Source organism: Cheilinus undulatus, linkage group 11 (assembly GCF_018320785.1).
Source record: "Cheilinus undulatus linkage group 11, ASM1832078v1, whole genome shotgun sequence".
Lineage (NCBI taxonomy): Eukaryota > Metazoa > Chordata > Actinopteri > Labriformes > Labridae > Cheilinus > Cheilinus undulatus.
The window spans coordinates 3,551,467-3,573,355 of NC_054875.1; the positions used below are offsets into that span (position 1 = coordinate 3,551,467).

Consider the following 21,889-nt stretch of genomic DNA (forward strand, 5'->3'; position numbering starts at 1 on the left):
TTCTTCATTTAAAGAAGAACAAAGAGCAGCAGTGAGTTGTTTTAATGCTATGTCACATGTTTGGTTGCTCTGATTGGCCCGTAAAGATTCATCCAATCACCCTTCGAGTGTTTTTTCAAAGGCTCTGCCCTTTCCCAAACGCTGTCTATGAGAGGTTTCCCAGATGGATGTGTGAAACAAATCCATCTGTCATGCCAGGTTAGAAAAGAACAAGGAAAAGTGTTTTTACGGACTGAGATCAGCATCAGGGGGATAAAAGTTTCAGCTGATCTTCAGTTTCTGGTGTTTGCTGAATGACTATGTTAAACATTGATGGTGACGTCATTCCTCTGTTGATTGTTAAACAGGATCTTGTTCACTAAAAAGAGATGTCATCCTGCTGACCCTGCTCTGCACAAAACTTTATACAACTTAGCAGTTAAAAAGAGACTTCCTCCTATAGATATCCTGGTTGATTGCTGTTTTAATGCAAATCCTCTTGAGAAAAGGTAAAACTGACTAGAAAACCAAGTTAATAAAGGCTGTTAAGTTTCCTTTTCACTACCTGAGATCACCAAAGTCTCCCCTACAGGAGCCTGAGCGCGTCATAGACACCTCCAGCACCTCTGGTTTACTCTCCGGTTAGCCTCCTGACTCCCACGTGTGGCAGCATTAGTCACACCTCAGGCCTCGTGACGTCATCACCTCAGGTATAAAGGCTGGCACCTGGGCAGCGCTGGACAAAGGAGCAGGGACGAACCTGAGGCGCGCGCCAGCCGAAATCAAACACCTGCTGCAGAGGAAGATGAACGCAAATATCTGCGTCTGCTGCTTTTCTTTGCTTCTGTTGTTAAATTTTGTAGGAGCCAAACCTGTTTCTGACCTACAGGTGAGTTCACCTTCAGAAATAGGGCATGCAACTTCTTTATGCAACCATTCAAACATTAAAGAGGCTTGAAAATGTCATGTTTCTCAATTATGAGTACAGCATGTATGAAAACAGGAACTTTAATGCTTAAAATAGTCTAATTTAGATCTTAAACTTGCACTTAATACACTTAAAATAAACTTTAGCTCTTAAAATGAACAAACTAAAGTTTACATGTTTCCATTTTCTCCGCAGACTTTGAAGCAGCTTCTAGAAGAGGAGCTCAGTAACGCGCCGTTTTACTCCTCAGATGAGGAGATGGAGGCTGAGGTGAAGGATGCAAACACAGATAAGTCTCTGTTCGGAGCTCCAGATGAGCATCCATGGGACTCCTCAGACCCCACAAACTCAGCGCTGCAGGCTGCCAAAGAAAACGTCCTCGCACGGCTCTTTAAAGACCTGATGCGGACCTCCAAGCGCTCCTGGAGCAGGTACAAGAAGGGCGGGCTGAGGAGCTGCTTCGGCGTGCGGCTTGAGAGGATCGGCTCCTTCAGCGGGCTGGGATGCTGAAGGTAAGAGGCCAGGGAACCTGTAGAAGATGATTTTTAGACTTCTAGTTGAATATTTTCATGTAAAGGAAAAGATGTGGCAGGGTTATGGGCTGCGTGTCAAACTTTTACGCATGAGTCATGTTCCAAATTATTGTTTTACGCATGACCGTTTACGGAGGAAACTATTTTTGTTTGTAAAGAATCATACTTAAATCTCAAAAACAACCAAGAATAAGCACTGATAGCAGTCATTCTAAATATTCAGGACAATTCAGCAGGATCTTCTCCTTCAGGATGCTGAAGGTAAGAGCCAAGGACACTAAAGGAAGATCCTTTTATTCTTTTAGTATTTGAATGTGAAGGAAACTATTCAGTAGACCGTTAGGTTACGTGACCAAGTTTTACGCACGGAGTAATGTTCCAAATCGTTGTTTAACGCACGAGTATTTACTGATTAAAAATACTTTTATTTGCTCAATTATCACTCTCACATCTAAAAGAAATCCAGGAAAAGCGTTGATAATGAAACCACTAATGCTGAAATTCAGATGTTTCTGAAAAAACATTTTTAACGCGTCCAATGACGTGAGAAAGAACCAAAAGAGCGTCTTCTTTCTCTGAACCATGATGAGGTGGGAAGCTGTGAATGAAATCATGGGATGCAGCAATTCTAAACCGACAATGGATGAAAATTTCCTTTTAGAATGAAAGGTTTCAGAGTTCATGGGAAGGATCCGTGTCTGAGGAACAAAGGAAAAAGGAAACAGCCAGATAATGAAGCTTGTGAAAGCAGGGTTTCTGCAAAAATCATCAGAGATGCTGTAGGATAATCAACAAAATGAATGTCTGTCATTTGATGTCAAAAATTCAGTTGTTTTTTAGGTTGCGTGTCTAACTTTTACGCACAAAGAAATTATCCAAAATATCATTTTACGCACGATTATTTACTGGAGGAATGTTTTATTAGTTCAAAAAATACTCTCTAATTGCACCAAACATCCATAGACGATGAAGATGAGAGCGATGATGATGAATATTTGGATACATTCACTGGATGAAATCCAGTAAATCTGAAAACTTCGCTGTAACGTTTGAAACTACTCCTGGCGCAGCGCTGGAAACAAGATAAGAACTTTAAATCAGGTGTTATGCCTCTACTGACAACAAGTTTGCGTGTTTGCAGCTTTACGCACAGGCTAATGGTTTTACGCACGAGCATCTACTGGAGAAAAGGCTTTAATTTGCTCACTCTATATCATGAAATGATAAGAGCAAAGAATAATCAAAAATAATGTTAAATATTCAGATTAATTTACAATATCAAATGTGCGTTAAAATCCTCATTTTGCTGTTAAAGTCCCACTGATCCGTTTTAGAACTCAAGCAAAGAAAACTACTCAAATACTTAGCATTAAAAAGAATGAGCTGCATACACTCTGTGGTGGTAAAGCCTCTTTAATAATGCTAAAAATACACTTTAAATCATAAAATTTTGTCTTGTGTGATTAGTTAAAAGGGAAAACTAGGAAGCAGGCACTCTGGAAACTCTTTTAATGCAAACATCATCTATGAGGTAAATATGGTGCAGCACACACATGCACAGATAGCTAAAATTAACTGAAGGGATGTAATATAGATCAAATAATAGTTGTTGAGAAAGTCAAAAAGCACATTTAGAACCAGCAGTAGTCGACCAAACTGCTGCAGAATGCAGAAAAGAACCGCTCCAGGTAATGGGGCAATATTCATCCTAAGAGTGAAGCAAACTATGCCATCTGCCTTTACTTTGAATAGATTTAATATTTTAGCCATGCAATGCAATAGAAAATGGAAAATATGTGCAGATGCTGCTGCTCCATGCACACCATGGTTTGATTAACGAGCATCTGCACTGCAGCAGCTGGACGTCGACTGCTCAAGGGCACCCCAGATGTATCCGTCCAGTCTGCTCCATGTGCCACCTGTTTTCAGGAAAAATGGAGGCTAGCTGTTATTTGAGAACTCTTTTCAACTTTATGATGCTTTTTGATAAAGGAAAGATCTTTTTCCTCCTCAGTGCTCAGTCACAGGCAGACTCTGCTTCATGTTTTAGACCAAACATCGTTTAAGGATTCTTATAGTTTGGTTTGAATATGAGTTATTTCAGAGCTGAATGATAGTTTCCATCACTAACCTCCACAGCAGCGTTTCAGATTCTATACAAATGTATAAAACCTTCTTATAAATAATAATAATCTTGTTTTTCTTGTGTCCACAGAATAACGTGTGCTCTCCTCTCAGTCTTGGAGCTGTCAGACACTTTAAAGGGCGGATTTTCTTCTTCTCTCCTCACAGTTCAGATTCAGGACTGTGGTTTTATTTTTTCATATGTGAGCTGCTAAGTCATAATAAATTATTGTAAATGTATTTATTATTTATTTTTTTCTTGTTGGATGAAGTAGTGTTGCCTTGTTTTAGATTGTGCTGCAGTAAAAAATTATTTTGCATAATAGACGAGTCTGATTGATTTTTTTTTTGTTTTGTTTTGTTTTTTTTTCCTGTTTGGGGCATGAATGATGACTGGATCATGCTTTTCTCACCAAAATAAAATGATGTTTTAAATAAGGAGATTTAGTTCTATTTTAACATTAAACTTGAGCAGCTCTGTGATCAATGTGGAATATTTCAGAAAGGAAGATCACTAAAAATAAGCTCGTCTCACTTTTTGAGGTGGCTTCTTCTCCACTTTTAAATTGAGTCATGTTTTCTGTTTTTGGTTTGTTGTTCATGGTTGAAAGATTGACCATTATTGTGCAAGAAATATTTTCAATATCACTCTTTGGGACTTTATTTTGATAGGACAGCTGAAGAAAGGCAGGAAATATGGGGAGAGAGGGGAAGACATGCAGCAAAGAGCTCCAGGATCAGGATTTATCCTAAGACTGGATGCCTGAAGCCTCCGTGTGCTCCTGCTCCATCTGAGCCAAACCGTCACTAATGCATGAAAGAATTCAAAGGAAAACGCAAACTGGAACATTATGCTGCTTGTTTAACTTTGATGCATGGAGAAATGCTCCAAACATTTGTTTGATGCACGGACATTGACTGAAAAAAATGTTTTTATTGTTCAAGTTTCCCTAACATGAACGAAAATCAACAATAAATTATGAACAACAATTTTGAATATTTGGATCATTTTAAAACACCAAAGAGGATTCAGTATCTCTAGTACATGCAGAGTAAATCTACAAATGTTTTACTTGGATCTTCTGCCACTTATACAATGCCAATTCCAAAAAAGTTGGGGCGCTGTGTTAATGTAAATGACAACAGAATGCAATTATTTTCAAATCTCCTATCTCCATATTTTATTCACAGTAGAACAAAAACAACACTGCAGATGTTGAAACTGAGATATTTTACCATTTCCTGAAAGATATAATACATAAACACATCTCAAAAAAGTAGGGACGGTGCAACAAAAGGCTGGAAAAGTAAGTGGTGCTAATGAAAAACAGCTGGAGGAGCAATTCTGTCTAAAATTTCAGAAAAATGTTCCTCAGTGTAAAATTGAAGACTTTAAATCTCCCTCCATCTACAGACCATAATATCATCAAAATACGCAGAGATTCTGGAGAAATGTTTGAGCAAGGGACAAGAAGGGGCCCTCAGGGGCCACTGCATTTAAAAAAGGCCTGATTCTGGACTGAAATCACTGCATGGGCTCAGGAACGTTCCAGAAATCACCGTCTGTCAACACAGTGGTCTGTGCCATCCACCAATGACGGTTAAAGCTGGATCATGGAGAGAAGAAGACATGTGAACACCGCTGTCATTTAAAATGCACTGAAGCAAAATGGAAAACTGTTCTGTGGTCACACAAAGCAAAATGTATATATTTTCTAAAGATATATTTCAGGGCTTTTTTTGCCTTTATTAGAGAGAGGTAGGATAGTGGCGCTGGAAACAGGGATGAGAGAGTGAGGACTGACGTGTGGTGAAAGAGCCGTGGGCCAGACTCAAACCCAGACCACTAGCTTACACGCAGCGCGACCTAAACTCTAGGCCAGGGGTTTTCAAAGTGTGATTCAGTGAGCCCCCAAGAGGAAATAATTTATTCTGTGGACCCCTACCCAGATAAAAATAGGATTCAAACAGTCATATTCTTAAACATTCAGGCCTCATCTTTAAGCACTTTTATTTTTAAATTTATATATTTTGGATATTTTGGTCTGCATGTGTTTTGATATATACATTTTTCCCAAGTATTTGGTTGCCTAGTTTTTATGCTCTCATTTAGTGGGAACTATGAGTTTGAGTCCATGCAGTCCTCCACCTTCAGCCTCATTGTTGGTGCCAAAAACCTGCTCTCAAAGAGGCTGTCTTTGTGTTTATGGTGCTAAATGTCTCAGTAAGCTTCAGTGGCTGAAATTCCCTTTACTTCTTGCCAAAAAATCCCCCTTGTTTGGTCACAACAGGGTGCATTTGTCTCAATATGACCAAGAGTTTTAACAGTGTAATGCTGTCATTAGCTTAACACTGTGGCCATCCAGCACCATCAGGACCAATGCAGGAAAATCTTAACTTTTTTTTAGATTTATTTTTGGGCTTTTTCCATGCCTTTATTTGATAGAGGAAGGACAGTGGATAGACTCGGAAACAGGGAAGAGACATGTGGTAAAGAGCCACAGGCCGGATTCGAACCCAGGCTGCCCGCGTACATGGGTAGCGCCTCAAACCACTCGACCATCTACGCTCCGGAACATCTTCACATTAAAAGGATACTTCAACATTTTGGCAAATTCGCCCACTGACATAATTCCTTTAGTCTTAGTTATAAGTTTGTTACTTTTAGTTGTCAGTGCAAGCTATTTTTAGATCGGCAGGCCTGACATACCAGCTGCTCTGCCTATTCTATGGAGTCTTATGGTAATTTCGGCTTCCCCTCATCAAACTCATCAAATACACAATCCAACAACTCCAAAACGCTCTCATGGAGAAGTTGTGACCTGCACATTCACCACGCTATGAAATAGTAACATATAATTATGTAACATTACGACACATGAAGCAGATACTCAGAACTACTTTCTTGAGTAAACCACTTTTACCGCTTTTGAAATCGCTCTGCCCAGCAGCCATGTCTGGAGTGTAGTTCTGGCTTTGCATTTAACTTTAAAACATCTCCGTCTCGTAATGTTCCATGATTATTTCATAGCGTGGTGAATGTGCAGGTCACAACTTGTCCACGAGAGCGTTTTGGAGTTGTTGGATTGTGTATTTGATGAGTTTGATGAGTTTGATGAGGGAAAGCTGAAACTACCATAAGACTAATAGTGTTGGCAGAGCAGCTCCCATCTAGCCCTGCCGATCTAAGAACAGCTTGCACCGACAACTAAAGGTAATGAACCAGTTACTAGACTAAAGGGATTATGGCAATGGGCGAATTTACCAAAATGTTGAAGTATCCCTTTAATAGTCGACTACATTTACTAAAAATCGGTCCAGTTTGCTCCATGCATGGCAGAAGTTAGCAGAGCAAATCCCCTTTCTCTGGTTTATGGTTCTGCCTCCCCTGAAGCCTGCATCTCTGATGGTATGGGGTTGCATTAGTGCCTAGGGCGTGGGCAGCTCTAACATCTGGAAAGGAACTATCAATGCTGAAAAGTAGAGAGAGCTTTTAGAGCAACATCTGCTCCCATCCAGACAACGTCTCTATCAGGGAAGGCCCTGACTATTTCAGCAAGACCATGCTAAACCACATACCACATCCATCACAACAGCATGGCTTCACAGGAGAAGAGTCCAGGTCCTGAACTGGCCTGCCTGCAGTCCAGACCTTTAACCAATGGAAAACATTTGGAGTATCAGAAAATGACAAAGAAGACCCAGGACTGTTGAGAAGCTAGAATCCTACATCAGGCAAGAATGAGACAACATTCCTCTCCAAAACTCCAGAAACTGGTCTCTTTCTATTATAAAATATGGGTTTATGAGATTTGACATTCAATGATTTCTGTTTTTATTTATAGCTTACACAGCGCCCCACCTTTTTTGTAATTGGGGTACGCTGACTTTTCTCAGTGATATTGGGTCGCTCTGTCTGTTGCATCATGGGAGATCTTCACTTTGAGAAGGTTGGTCGCTGCCCTTAAGTGGAGTAAAAGTCAACTTTTCCCAGGAGACTTAGTCGTGTTTCTCTCAAGTTAAACACATAAAAACATTTGCATTTAAGTGTAGTTGCAGGTCTTTTCACTGAATCATGTCAGAGCCACAATATGAGACTAAAGCCAGACCTTAAAATAAAAATGGACCCATACCTGTGGTGGTTCCTGGGTAGTTCCTCTGTTTTTTTTGGTTCCTGTTGCTCCTGCTAAGACCTTATGTCAGAATTTTCTTCCACACCACGTCCACAATCACGTCCACGCCTAAATTTAGAAACCCCATCACCCTGTCTTCTAGTTTACTACTTCCCGTAGCTCATTGACAACAATGTCCCGTGTGGAGGGGGGTTCGAGTATGTTTCTGAAACCAAGTGTCATATGGAAGCAGCTATGTCATACGAATGCCCCATATCTAATAGACAGCGCTTTAAAAGGAGCAGTTTCCGACAGCTCCCGTTATCAGAATCAGGTGTCAGGAATGTCAGTCCAATTCCTGACATTCCTGCATGAGCCCGGCTGGTGTATAAAAGAGTGGAGCGGTACTGCTGCCGCATCCGAGATCCAAGGAGCAACAAGGGACAGACGCCGAGGAGCATACATCCACCAACCCCTCTGACCAGCGACCGACTCAAGGAACTGAAAGAGAAACATGCAGCTGTCCTACGCCTCCGTCTGCGGCCTCCTGCTCATCTTAAACCTGCAGCTGATCGCTTCATATCCCATCAGCACCGGCCTCACCGACACCGACATGGACATCTTAAAGGTGAGTCTGCAAAGGCTGAATCTTGGGGTGGGAAAGTCTGAGCCCTTAAGGGAAACTTAAGCTGCAAAACACTGGGATTTTATTTGATTTTTGTAAGTTTAAAGGGTATTTTTGATCTGATATGAGGCTACTAAAGCTAAATCTGTGCTCTCAATGACTTATTATTGGTATAAACAAAGTTTGAAGCAAAAGTTTACTAAAAATAAAAGAGCCTGAATGAGTTTGCAATGCATAAAAGTACAACAGAATTAGTTTGAAGGCCCTCTATCTTGAATTAGCACACTCAAAAACTGAACATAGAAAGATTCTTTAAATTGCAATCCCAAAACAGCATTTTGCATGGTTCAGTATGACACAGACGACATCCAGAATCCCAGTTCATACCTAAAACATCTTCTAACTTTGCAAATTTCGACTCATGCATGAGACTTTGCAGAGCTTTCTGAGTAGAGCCCATGCTTCACTGCAATGATTTACTGCTAAATATGAGACTCAGCCTTGCCTTTGTCTTCCAGGTGATCCTTCACAAGCTGGAGGAGTCCGTGTCCGAGCAGACCGGTGTGGATCCTGCAGAGAGGGACAGTGTGGACGTGGATGAAGCAGCAGCAGCAGCAGCAGAAGCAGACGCCCAGCAGCCTCAGACCGACCTGGACGAGGAGATGATCCGGGAGTTTCTGTCCGCCAAAAACCTGAAGAGCGTCCGCAACGACTCAACCAGGAAATCCTCGGGCTGCTTCGGCCGACGGATGGACAGGATAGGATCCATGAGCTCTCTGGGCTGCAACACTGTTGGCAAATACAGTAAGTTAGAACAGCTCTGCAGCTCTGTGATGAACATTTTTAGACCTACAACATAAATACAAATCATTCTGTTTTAATTTGCCTGCTTATATTGACAGTTAAGTAAATAAAAATAGGAGATCAACATAATTGAATCACAATATTATGAAAATATTAGAGAATTTCTAACAATTGTGTGCTTTTTCTTGTTCTCTTTCAGATCCAGGTAGAGATAAAGTCTTACCATCTTAATAATGGACCTGCAACGTCTCTACCAAAGGATTATTTTTATTTTAATGCTATTTATTTACTAATATTTATTGAATTTTGTTTGTGGCTTACAAGTATATTTATTTAAAGTGGATGTGAGACTGTTGTTGATGTACTGTTGAATGTTTTAATAAATGTTTACATCTGCAAACCGATGAATGTGTCAGAGTGATGATTCAGCATCAAAATGCACACGTCCAAACTCTTTCCACAGAAGAATATACGGTAGCGGTAGAGCCGCGTTCATCTGCCTCACCCTGAGAGAATCAAAACTAGTGTGTGCCAATGTTTACTGTTTACAGCGTCGCCTCAGTTTAGGTACAAAAATCTTAATTTAGTTTGACTCGTCAAAATGTTTGTTTACAAAACTAGCATGGTAGCATGGCCTGTTTTAGCTCCACAGTCAAGCAGAAGGTTCATGTTGTAACGTCGGCCATATTTCACCTTACTTTTAGAATTTGCTGCAGGCCAATCAGAATCAGACTGTGCGCCGCATAATAATAACAAAAGACTAAAATGACTGACTGCCTCAGACATTTACTGCAGGGGTTCTCAACCTTTTCAGCCCGCGACCCCCAAAATAAAGGTGCCAGAGACCGGGGACCCCCACTGGACCTGAAGATGGTTGAACACAATCACGCATGTTCAAGAATTAGGGGGAAAAATGGAAGATCTTTCTGGGGCCTAGCCAAACTGGGGGCCAGCAAAATCATGGTCCAGTGTTAAGTTAAGCTGTGGTATTTTATATTTAACCTGAATAATAACCACTCTTATCAAAGAAACACATTTTAATTTATTTGTGTATTAAGTAGCCCTCTTACAAATGTAAATCCTTTTGTTTAAAACAGAATTAAAATACATTGAAAATAGTTAAAATGGGTCAATTGTGGCAAGAAATGGTGCGAAAGATGGTGAAATTGGATTTTAAAAGTAGCAGAAATGGGTTAGAAATGCCAAAAATTAGATAAAAGTGGCAAAAAATAACCAAACAAATGGAAAAAGATGGATTTAAGTGGCAAAAATGGTCATATTAAGTGATAAAAAGGGATTCAAAAGTGGCTGAAATGGAATTAAAGAGGCAAAAATAGGTGGAAATTTGGTAAAATGGGATGAAAATTGATATAAACTGGCAAAAAAGGCTTAGCTGAGGCAGAAAAAGTCAGAAACGGGCAAAAATTGGCATATCAAATTGTGAAATGTGGCTTAAAAAGTGGTAAAGGGGGTTAATAGTGGCAATAATGTGTCAACAGAGCCAACAATAGGCAGAGAGTGTCAAGATTGTGGTATAGAAGTGGCAAAAACAGGCAGAAAAGTAGTGGAAAGGGTTTAAAATTGTCAAAAAAAATGGGTTTTAAGTTGCAAAAATGGGTTAAAATTGATAAAATTTGTGGGAAAACGTGATAAAAATGGGTTAAAATTTGGCAAAATTGGTGTAAGTGGTAACAGTGTCATTTAAAAAATGTTCTTAGTTTTTTAAGGCATCTGGAGACCCCATCTCAGTGTCTCGCGACACCAAATGGGGTCCCGACCCCAACGTTGAGAACCCCTGATTTACTGTACCAGCATATGAAGACCAGAAAAGACTTTGACTCATGTATATTTGCACATTTGCATGAATATGAGGAGAAACGGCACTAGTGAGGGATAACCATGGGGACTTTTGATCTGTAGATGTGCAGTTTTTGTCGTCTTTATGCCTGCTGTACCAGATTTTAGCGTGCATCCTCATATAGTGGTGCTGTTAGTTTAGAGGGGTCCCCTTCATTGGAAGACTGCAGGGATGATGAAGATATTATTGAGATCAGTGATGTTAGAGGCGTGACTCTGGAGCCACATGTGGCTCTTTGTGATGATCTGTGGCTCTTTAATGTCTTCATTGGAAGTAATATTTCCCGGAAAACTTTTAAAAAAGGGAAACTTTGGCTTAAGAAATGATCTATTAGTCAGTTTGTCTCCCACACTTTTACAGCTGAATTTAACTGTCAATTTTTGTTTTGCCCCTTTTTCCATTTTTTGCCCATTTAGATCAATTTTTACTGCTTGTAGTACTCTTTTGCCATTTCTTTAGCCACTTTTATCCTGTTTTCCCCCTTTTGTTAATCAGATTTTGCCTCTTTCATCCTGCTTTTTGCATTTTTTCCCTTTTTCGCCCATTTCAGCTGCCATTCGCCTTCAAATGCCACATTTCTCATGTTTTTGCCACCTATTGCTGCTTTTTGCCTGATTTTGTCACTTTTAACTACCTTTTTTGCCTCTTTTTGACCAATTTTGCCACCTGCAACTCATTTTTCTGTCACATTTCAACTATTTTTGCTACTTTCTGCCTTTTATTCACTTCTTTCTCCCCATTTTTGGCACTTTTTATAATTTTATGCCTACTTTGCCCCTTCTCCCCATTGTTGCCACCTTAAACTTCTTTTTTGCCACTTTAACTCATTTTTGCCGCTTTCACCACGTAGATTTAGCTCTTGAGAAGGTATTTTTCACCAGCTTGGCTCTTTGGTTGAGTAACACTGCTTTAGATTAGATCTGAATAAAGGAGCTGTTTGTAATTCAAAGCCTACCAGACAGGTGCATACTCTGTACAGGTGAGTGGTCAGATGATGGATCCTTCTTTACTTCACTCTGTTGCTATTTGTGCAGCAGACACTTCTGTTCAGGAGCTACTCCAACCTCAGTAGCTCCTCACAAACACAAAGTTTGGTTTTGAAGTTTGATTTGGTCTCAGCTTATTCATGCATTTGATCTGACACTGTTCAGATTCAGCACACGGTGTCAGATAAAACACATTTCTCTTGTTCTAGTCCTGGTTTCTGTCTTTGGAGTTACCTGGATGGTAGGGGAGGGAACTTCCTGGTTGGAGCAAAAGGCGTGGCCAAGGGCGGAGAGGACTTTTATGTTGGAGCCAGCCTGATGGAGCGGACCAAACACCGTGATGTCATAGGGGGGATTTGGGTTTAGTTTGTTTTGCTTTGCATTTAGCTTAGTTTTTAACCTCTTTGACTTTATCTGTTCCCCTTTATCTCACTGAGTTGTCCCAGTAACTTTAGTTTATAGCAGTGGTTCTGTACTGGTCAGGCATCAGGACCCACCACCTCCTAAGACCTAAGACAAATCACAACCCAGAGTTAAAAATTTAGTTCATAAATGTTGGTTGATCAGTATTCTTGGCAACCATTACACCATGAGGAAAAAAGAACACTTCAAAAAATTGTTGCCAGTTGGACCCTAAATAGAAAAACGTATTGAAAAGAGACGGGACAAAACAAACATGTTAGAAAATCACGTTCAGAAGGACTGGCATGCCAGCGTTCATTTTGGCAGCTATTTTAAATTTTAGTCTTTAAATGAAATGCATTTTAGTTTTAGTCACATTTTAGTCATTTCTATCCTTTTTAGTTTTAGTCTAGTGTTAGTCCATAAAAGTCCTCACAATTTAGTCTTTACTTTTAGTCCAAGCATTTATTCTCTTACTTAAATCTGGTACTAAATCATGGTAGTGGTGTCTCTGCTCTCTGCTAAACCTGGTACTAAATCATGGTAGTGGTGTCTCTGCTCTCTGCTAAACCTGGTACTAAATCATAGTAGTGGTGTCTCTGCTCTCTGCTAAACCTGGTACTAAATCATAGTAGTGGTGTCTCTGCTCTCTGGTAAACCTGGTACTAAATCATAGTAGTGGTGTCTCTGCTCTCTGCTAAACCTGGTACTAAATCATAGTAGTGGTGTCTCTGCTCTCTGCTAAACCTGGTACTAAATCATAGTAGTGGTGTCTCTGCTCTCTGCTAAACCTGGTACTAAATCATGGTAGTGGTGTCTCTGCTCTCTGCTAAACCTGGTACTAAATCATGGTAGTGGTGTCTCTGCTCTCTGCTAAACCTGGTACTAAATCATAGTAGTGGTGTCTCTGCTCTCTGCTAAACCTGGTACTAAATCATGGTAGTGGTGTCTCTGCTCTCTAAACCTGGTACTAAATCATGTTAGTGGTGTCTCTGCTCTCTGCTAAACCTGGTACTAAATCATGGTAGTGGTGTCTCTGCTCTCTGCTAAACCTGGTACTAAATCATAGTAGTGGTGTCTCTGCTCTCTGCTAAACCTGGTACTAAATCATGGTAGTGATGTCTCTGCTCTCTGGTAAACCTGGTACTAAATCATGGTAGTGGTGTCTCTGCTCTCTGGTAAACCTGGTACTAAATCATGGTAGTGGTGTCTCTGCTCTCTGCTAAACCTGGGGTCCCTGCTTCCTACAGCTGAGAGGCAGAATAGATACAGATGCATTGTTTTTAACAGATTTACCCACAGTGCATCACGCCTGTCCTCCATGGGGGCTAGAGCTTTCAGTTACTCTGCCCCTCACCTCTGGAACTCACTCTCTCCTGACCTCTGCTCCACCGAGACCCTCTCCATATTCAAAACCCGGCTCAAAATTCACCTTTTTCGCCTTGCCTACCCCACCTGATCCATGTCTTTAATGTTTCTCTTTTATCATATCTAGTTGTTGCTTTGAGACTCTTTTGCATTTTTTTATAATTATATTACTGTTCATGCTGATTGCTGTCTGTAAGGTGACCTTGAGTGTCAGAAAGACGCCAATAAATAAAAAGTATTATTATTATTATTAGTGGAGAAATATCACAGATTTTGAATGTCAGATGAAAACCACATTACATTTTATTCTATTTTTAGTCATCTTGATGAAAACCAAACTAAGTTTTTGTCAGTTTTAGTCATCACACATCTATTTTTGTTGGTCTTAGTCTTGTTTTTGTCATGGAGAAAAGGCTGTCAGCAAATAGTTTTAGTCATATTTTAAGTCGACGAAATCAACACTGTTGCATGCATACTAGTACAACTTATTTTACTCCATTTTCCACAGATAGCCTTGTTACATTGGGTAAAACAGCTTTACTTTCCCAACAAAAGGAGATAAATCAGTGGAAATCTTGAGTAAAATACTGAATTTTACTCTGAATCACAGGAAAACCTAACAAAAATACATGTATGAAATTACTGTGTGTCCACTTAGGGCTTCTGTAGATGGAGTTTTTGTTACCTTTTTGTGTTTCTCTGGCACACATTTGCGACCCACTTAAAAGTGCTTCATGACCCACTTTTGGGTCCCGACCTACCAGTTGAGAACCACTGGTTTATAGGAAAAAGGTCTAAATGAAAAGAGGGGTAAAGGATGAGGGACAGTCATCAGAGTTAACTTTATCGTCAGTTCTACACAGGACACATAAAGGGTTAAGGTTGCATTTCTCTCTCATCAATAAAAATAGAATATAAAAAACAGCAAACATTTATATAAACTATATAAAAACAGTCTTTATATGAAAAACAGAGCAAGAATATTGTCATTAATGCAACATAAGTGTGAGGAGGCCTGAGTAGAATAAATAGAGTCAAATGTAAATAGATAAAAGTGGCTGGTGCCGGTAAAGCCTTATGAACAGTTGACCTTAAAGGAGACATAATATTCAAAAATCACTTTTTCAGGCTTTTCTAACAAAAATATGTCCACAATCCCCTCAAATACCAGAAAAATCCATTCCCTCTCCCCCTCTCTTTCTCCACCTTTCAGAAAATGTGAAACAAGCTGAAACAAGCCATTCTCACATTTTACCCTCATGATGTCATGTGGGGAATTAGCCCCGCCCCCAGGTTCGGTTGGCCCGCTTGGAAGAAAGTGCCACCCGCCTCTCCTGATCCTCCTCCCAGCTGATCTATTCCCTAAGAGGGGCGTGGTCAGGGGCAAAGTCGGACAGCTAATTAACATTTAAAGCCACAGACACAGAAACAACTCATTCTGAGCAGGGCTGAAACAGAGGGGGTTTTAGACATGGAAAATCGAATACTGGAGTGTTTTTTCTTTAACAAACTTCACAGGCATGTCTTGGGGACCTCTGAGACTGATACTAACTTGTCTTAAAAGGGTAAAATATGTTCCCTTTGAAGGTGGGGCAGAGGGGGATTGGTGTGTTAATTTAGGCAGGTTTTATAAATTTAGTCTTAGTCTTAGATTAAAATGCCATTAAGTTATAATCACATTTGATTCATTCCTGCCTTCACAGTTTTAGTCGACAAAACAATGAAAAAAAAGTGTTGAGTAAGCTTGTGAGTCTTGTAAAAAGATAGTGGACCTACTTTTAAAGGGCATCCTTTGATAATGAGCCATAATTGAATGCACTGAACTTAAGTGAAAAAGTTGCATGAAGGTCAACTGAGCTGCAGCTTTTTAACTTGAATTGCATAAACTTGGTTTAACTTCTTGTTAGCCAACAATGGGTTATTTATAAGTAGGTCCACAATTAAATTTTTCAGTGTGGGCATGTAGAAGTGAAAAAGTTCCATCTGTTTCTGATTTAGGCTGCAGGGCAGAGCAGGGGTTAACGGGATGTTGTCTCTCAGCAAGAAGGTTCCTCTCGGTCAGGGTCTTTCTGTGCAGAGTCTACATGTTCTCCCCGTGCATGTGTGGGTTCTCTTCAGGTTCTCCAGATTCCTCTCACCACCAAAGACATGCTTGTTGGGTTACTTGGTGACTCTAAAATGCCCGTAGGTGTGAGTGTGCCTGGTACCCACTCCAGGGTGTACCCCGCCTCGCACCCAGTGACAGCTGGGATAGGCTCCACCCCCATGACCCCAAACAGGATAAATAGTGTCAAACATGTACATGTGTTTTTTAAAAAGTCCTTTAGTTTATGAAATGTATGCATTGAAACAATGCATCTAAAGTTTCCTGCTGCTGGATTTGTGTTATTTGATCCAATTTAAGGCAGCATGCCGTTCTCTTCTAGAGCTAAAAAACAGACACCAGAACCAGAGATTTCAGCACCATGGAGAGCACACTTCTCTTTTTGATCTGTCAGCAGACTTCACGGTAACTAGAGGTTGGATTAAAAAAGGAAACTTACAGGAAATCTTATCATTCACATTCTGACTGTTATATATGAACTACCTGCAGGACTGCCTCCTCTGTTGCATTAAACTGTTGGTCATTTTCCTCACACACAGGGTCAGGATCAGTGGTGTGCACAGGGGGGGGCGGTTGTCCCCCCTTGTGTCCCAGTTGTTGAAAAACGTGTGCTAAAGTGCCCTCCTGGTTTGCAAAACACACTAAACTGCACCCTTGGCTGGTTAAAACTTGATAAACTGTCCTCTTGGGTGCTAAAGTGCCCTCCCGCTTGGTAAAACACTACTGTTGCAATGACTTTTATGTTGGGCCCTTTTTTGATCCATATTGAGCCAGAACTATATCTAATAGAACCAGTTTGGATTATCTGGTGCTAATATGGTGTTAAAATGCACTAGAATACAGGAAATGGCATCTACTTCATTGAAAATGGTCTGGGGGAAGACCCCCAGACCCCCTAGGGATTTATTGATTTATTTCTGTGTGTTCTTCACAGTCTAACGTTGAATCTACACAGTTCTTGTGGATGCTGATCCTAACTACAACAGAGTAGTCTGTCTAGTCAGTCTGTTTTAAGGCTATATAATGTGCCATTTGTATAACATATAAACACTCCACAATTAGTGCCCTCTTCAGTGGCGAGAACACGCTGTATGTGCCCTTTTTTCTTTTCGCCCCTGCCCTTGAAAAAGTCTGTGCACGTCACTGCCCATGTGTAACTTTAACAACATTTTAAGCGTTTATTACCCAGGTATATAGACTAAAATGTAAGAAGAATGTTAGTAATCCATCTGTGCTATGACAGAAATGTTGTGTATGGATAAATTGTTTCCTCCCTCTCCTAATCTCAGCCTCCATGTCTGCCGGCAGCTGCAGTTTTAACCTACTATGGTGTTTGGAGGAGTGCAGACAGTGTGAAGTATTTGAATGCAGCATTCCTGTCAATGCACCAATACACACCTCGCCTGAGCTCACGGCTCCAACATGGTTCCTGAGGTCATGCTGGCTGCTCACCACGATGATATACATCAGCAGCACCGAGCAGCACTTGAACAGACATCTGACCACCGGCCTTATCCTGCAGAGGTGTTAGAATGCTCTCCAGGCGGTTTACAAAATGATGATCCTCTGACACTGACTGTCTGCTGTGAGAGGGTGTATGTGTGTAACGTGTCTATAAAATCATGCAGGCCGGGCAGCCGTGTCAGAGTTAGCAGCAGCAGAAGGGGAATGATGAGGGCTGCGGTCCTGTGGGGCCTGCTGGTCGTCCTCTGTCAGCACACTCTGGTGAGCGGACACGTACTGGGACGGCCGTCCGCGACCAGTGACCTCGCCCAGCTCAAGGTAAGAAACGCACCTGACCTTTTAGGGTCACACCTGTGTCAGAGAGGTGGGTTTAGAGGTCAGGTACGCTCACAAAGACACAGAGATGTTAGTCAGCCAAAGATGGAGGACTTTTTTACTCCAGTGGTCTCTAGTTATGAAGACACTTTATTCCTGAACATGCTCAGAAGATAGAGTGAAAAAGTATGTCTGATTCTGATTGGTTCATCTTGAAACAGACGAGGTGAGGCAGGGCTGCAGTGCTGGTTGAGGACACAGAGGTCATGACCTTTGACGGTTACATGTTTTGTTGTTATACATTTAAAATTTCCACCTTTCCTGAAGCATCACAGTCTTTTCTACATTTTTAGTCAGTTAACAACATTAACCCTTAAATTACCAGACATGCATGCTGCAAGTACCTGCATTCCTCTCATTTAACCCTTTGGTACAGGATGTCAGACTTGATCACAGCAGGGGCCGAATTCTGAATTTGAGTCTAAACTGAGGACCTAACAGGGTCAAAATTCTCTATAAACTGTCGTCATCTTCACTGGTAACAAACTATAGGGGAAAAAACAACATTGATGATGAATGATTTTTAGATTTAAAAAAGAAAGTCAAAAGTTAAAGTCATGATCTTTAACAGTTAAAGTACTACAAAAAAAATCAAAATCATGAGTTTAAAGGTCAAAAGGAGATAAAAATTTAAAAATTTGAATCTAAAAAGTCATTTTCTGGGATTAAAAGTTATATTAGGAGTTGAAAACGTCAAGATATGAGAAAAGTTCTAAATCCCACACTCCTGACTTTAATCAAATTATTTTAACTCTTTACTATTTCTAATTCTTATGACTTAACAAGAATATTTTCAATCATCAAGGTTAAGTTTACATTTTCATACTGGAGCCTTGATTTTGACACCCCTGCTCTAGAAGTATTCAAATGCATGATCCTAATGAGCAAACTCATGGACAAAAAATGTTAACTGTGAAAAATATTCATTAAAAAAGATATTTGAAAATATTTTTCCTCAATTTTTAAAAATCTGTTCTCAACATCGACTCCAATCCTGACCAAAAATACCAAGTCTTTGTAGTTTGGGGGATTTTAACCCTTTAACTCTTTGTTTTATGAAAGAAAAAAATTATGTAAAAAATTAAATTAATAAAAAAAAAGTATATATATATATATATATATATATATATATAAATGTCAGGTGACAGAGAAATTTTTTCAAGCATTGTCCTGGATAAAATTGATTTTGTTGCATTATTGTTTTGTGTATTATTGAGGTATGCATTTTAATGAATTTACCGTTTCCTCCAAATGAATCACTGACATTTATTTTGCTATAGCAGAAACATTTGAAAAGCATGATTGTAATAGGAAATGGGACATTTTTGTCCACAAATGGCTAATAAGGGTGCAAAATCTAAACTCAGACACTACAAAAAAAGCTGTTACTGGGAAATTTTAAAAGACCAAATAAAACCGAAGGACACATTTTCCCAGTAGCCCTCGCAGCACTTCACACCAAGTGTGAAAAGGACACAGTCCCCTTCCTCACCACAGGGTTCTTTATGATGTGGTAAAGATCATAAAAGCCCCTGTGACCTTCTCCCTCTGGGACGTTCCACCGCCATAGCAGCTGCCTTCCACTGTTCTTCGTGCTCCCAGTGACACCTGAAAGTCTGGCACAGTCAGAAACACGTCGGTCGAGTACAAAGACTTCGTTTTGTTACTTCAACATCGTTCTGAAAGCCCAAGTTTCAGAAGAAGGACAGGAAGGATGCCAGAAGGATGATACCAGCCCTTCTCGTCCGTAAGCTGATTCTTGTTGCCAAAGACCTCCCATTTGTTGGAGACATCAGGCTTTAATCACACACCATGAACTAGCAACAGGAAGTGTTTTTATGTGCATTTACTGAAATCTGCTGCCTCTGCTTATGTGCTGTTGATTTACTTTGCTGTGTCCATTTATATCCTGTACAGTGAATTTACAAACACTAGTGCCACAGAGTGCCATAAAGTCCGGCCAGTTTCTGTGTGGTGACGTCACCATACTGAGTTTGTGGCTGTGAGATAAAGTCTCTATCTTCTAATAGTTATTTGTGTGATGAGGTGTCACTGATTCTGATAAATGCTACTTTATTAAACACATAAATAATAAAGGCAGGCATTTATTCTTCATTGACTCACATCAAAACTACTCAGGGCTTCATAGTGCATTCTTTTAGATGATGACAGGACATGACCAAACTATAAATATGGGTAGTTTCTTTTTTTAAACTGGGATTAGACTTAATACAGAAACTTCATGGTCTTTTATCATGGGCCAATTGGCCCGAATTTGCAAAATGAAGATTTTTTTTAAGTTAAAGCACCTCAAGGCCTGAACTGTGTCAGTGGTCCTCCTTAAAACCTTGATAACATCTGTCTCTATCTGCCTGGCGGATCTTCTGCTCGGTAGAAGTCTAATAAGCATGTAAGCCATGCTGACACCTAAGGTTTTGAGCCTGACCCTCCTCCTCTTCTTCCATCAGTCCTTGCTGCAGCGTTTCGAGGAGACTCTGGCAGAAGCGGCCCAGGAGGAGGAAAACCCTGCAACAGATTATGAAGGAACAAACACGGAGCCTGAAAACAGCCAAACCAGCCGAGGATGGAGCCCGGAGCTGGAGGTGGAGCAGGAAGCACTGATACCAGAAAGATCTCAGTCAGCAGCTGAGGGCCACAGCCGGGCGGCGGCAGCGAGCGTGAGGAGCCGCCTGCAGGACCTGCTGCTCAGCGCCAGGAAACGGACCTCGGGATGCTTCGGAGCAAGGATGGACCGGATAGGAAACGCCAGCGGACTGGGATGCAACAACGGAAGAGGTAGGAGACGAAATCTTTGACTATGGATTGAATCAAGCTGGTAGCTCATTGTTCTTTTATTCTTTATGCTAAGCTACGCTTCAGCTACAGCAAATGAACACACGGCATAGTCATCGAAATGGATTGAGCATGAGCTCAGGAAACAACGAAGACTAGTGAGCAATCTGACAATTTGAGCATAATCACATAAAACCAATAATTCCTGCTCTCAAAATGTGAAAATGTGCTGTTAAGTTTTGCAGCAATATTAACCCCATAGAAAACAAGAAGGAAGCGGTGGCGACATGTAGAGGCAGAAGAGGAGGGATGAGCTGAGGGATGAAGGAGGTGTGTTCAGGAAAGCATTTGTTTTGGTCTAAAGGTCACACAGTGTTACTTTTAGACCCTGTTTATACCTCATATTAACACAGATTAACACCAATTTCAGGCATTTGGGTACAGAGATGTAATCTTTAAGGTTCGTGCATATAAACGCACATTTTAGATGGTTTTAATTTCCAGAAGAAAACAGAGATACAACATGTATGTCAACATGCATGCATTTACGACTGACCCGTCAGCTGATGTCATCTGCATCATTTAGCTAGTGCTGTGTTAAGCTGCCAGGTCACATAGAATCAAATTCATCGCAGGCCAATCAGAGCGACAACACAAAATGAAGAAGTAGGTGTGCACGGCTCTGGTAGTGACCTGAGCTCAACAAGCTGCAGCTGCTGCAGGTTATGAACGGTGGAGATCGTTGGTGGATAAAACTCATGCCGAAGTCAGTCGGGACAAAAACGTCCTCTCTACCGAGACTAGCTTTCTGTGAAGCTGCTTGCATCTCTTTTGATAAAGAAATGTGGCCCAGTTCTTATAAAAGTATACCACATCCGAGCTAGAGAACCTCATAATATGGCTCAGGGCAAACCAGAATTGTGACCATGTTTAACCATCTCAATATTTCTATGCATACGTACTTACATACAGCTATGTATGCATATTTTGTGCAATGATACATACATAGATACACTTATGTATGCTTTTTTCTTGGTGCAATAATATAAATATATAAACACATCTGTTTAATGCTAGCTATGTGCAATAGGGCTATGTGCAATAATATTAGCACTTTATCTAACCAGGCCAAGGGTGATGTGCAATTTCTTCTCATGACATGTGCAATATATCAGCACACTTGCACTTTAGCACTACAGCACTTTACCATATGCCTTATGCACTTTAACTGGAATGGTCAATTTATCTCTGGTCTGTCCTAAGCTAAGTACTGTTTTATTTTGGTCTTTGTATTTTATTGTATCATCTATGTTGTCTTGTTTTGGTGTCGTCTGACTCTTATGTAGATTTTTAATGTACTTTTTTCTTGTACCATCATCCTGCCGGGGACTACAGATGGAAATTAGCCTATGGCTACAATCTGGCAATTTACAT

The 21,889-nt window shown here is 40.5% G+C and overlaps 3 protein-coding genes across 3 annotated transcripts; all 3 read left to right on the forward strand.

Annotated features, from left to right (window-relative positions):
- Positions 1-784: 784 nt before the first annotated feature.
- nppal (natriuretic peptide A-like) lies at positions 785-1,417 on the forward strand. Its single transcript, XM_041800368.1, has 2 exons — positions 785-868; positions 1,103-1,417. Exons 1-2 carry the CDS (start codon positions 785-787, stop codon positions 1,415-1,417), a joined length of 399 nt encoding a protein of 132 aa, XP_041656302.1.
- Positions 1,418-8,190: 6,773 nt separating this feature from the next.
- nppb (natriuretic peptide B) lies at positions 8,191-9,314 on the forward strand. The gene is made up of 3 exons (XM_041798593.1): positions 8,191-8,304; positions 8,820-9,118; positions 9,305-9,314. The coding sequence occupies exons 1-3, from the start codon at positions 8,191-8,193 to the stop codon at positions 9,312-9,314; spliced, it is 423 nt and encodes a 140-aa protein (XP_041654527.1).
- An 8,177-nt stretch (positions 9,315-17,491) lies between these two features.
- nppa (natriuretic peptide A) lies at positions 17,492-20,478 on the forward strand. Its single transcript, XM_041798594.1, has 2 exons — positions 17,492-17,605; positions 20,131-20,478. Exons 1-2 carry the CDS (start codon positions 17,492-17,494, stop codon positions 20,476-20,478), a joined length of 462 nt encoding a protein of 153 aa, XP_041654528.1.
- The last annotated feature ends 1,411 nt before the right edge of the window (positions 20,479-21,889 follow it).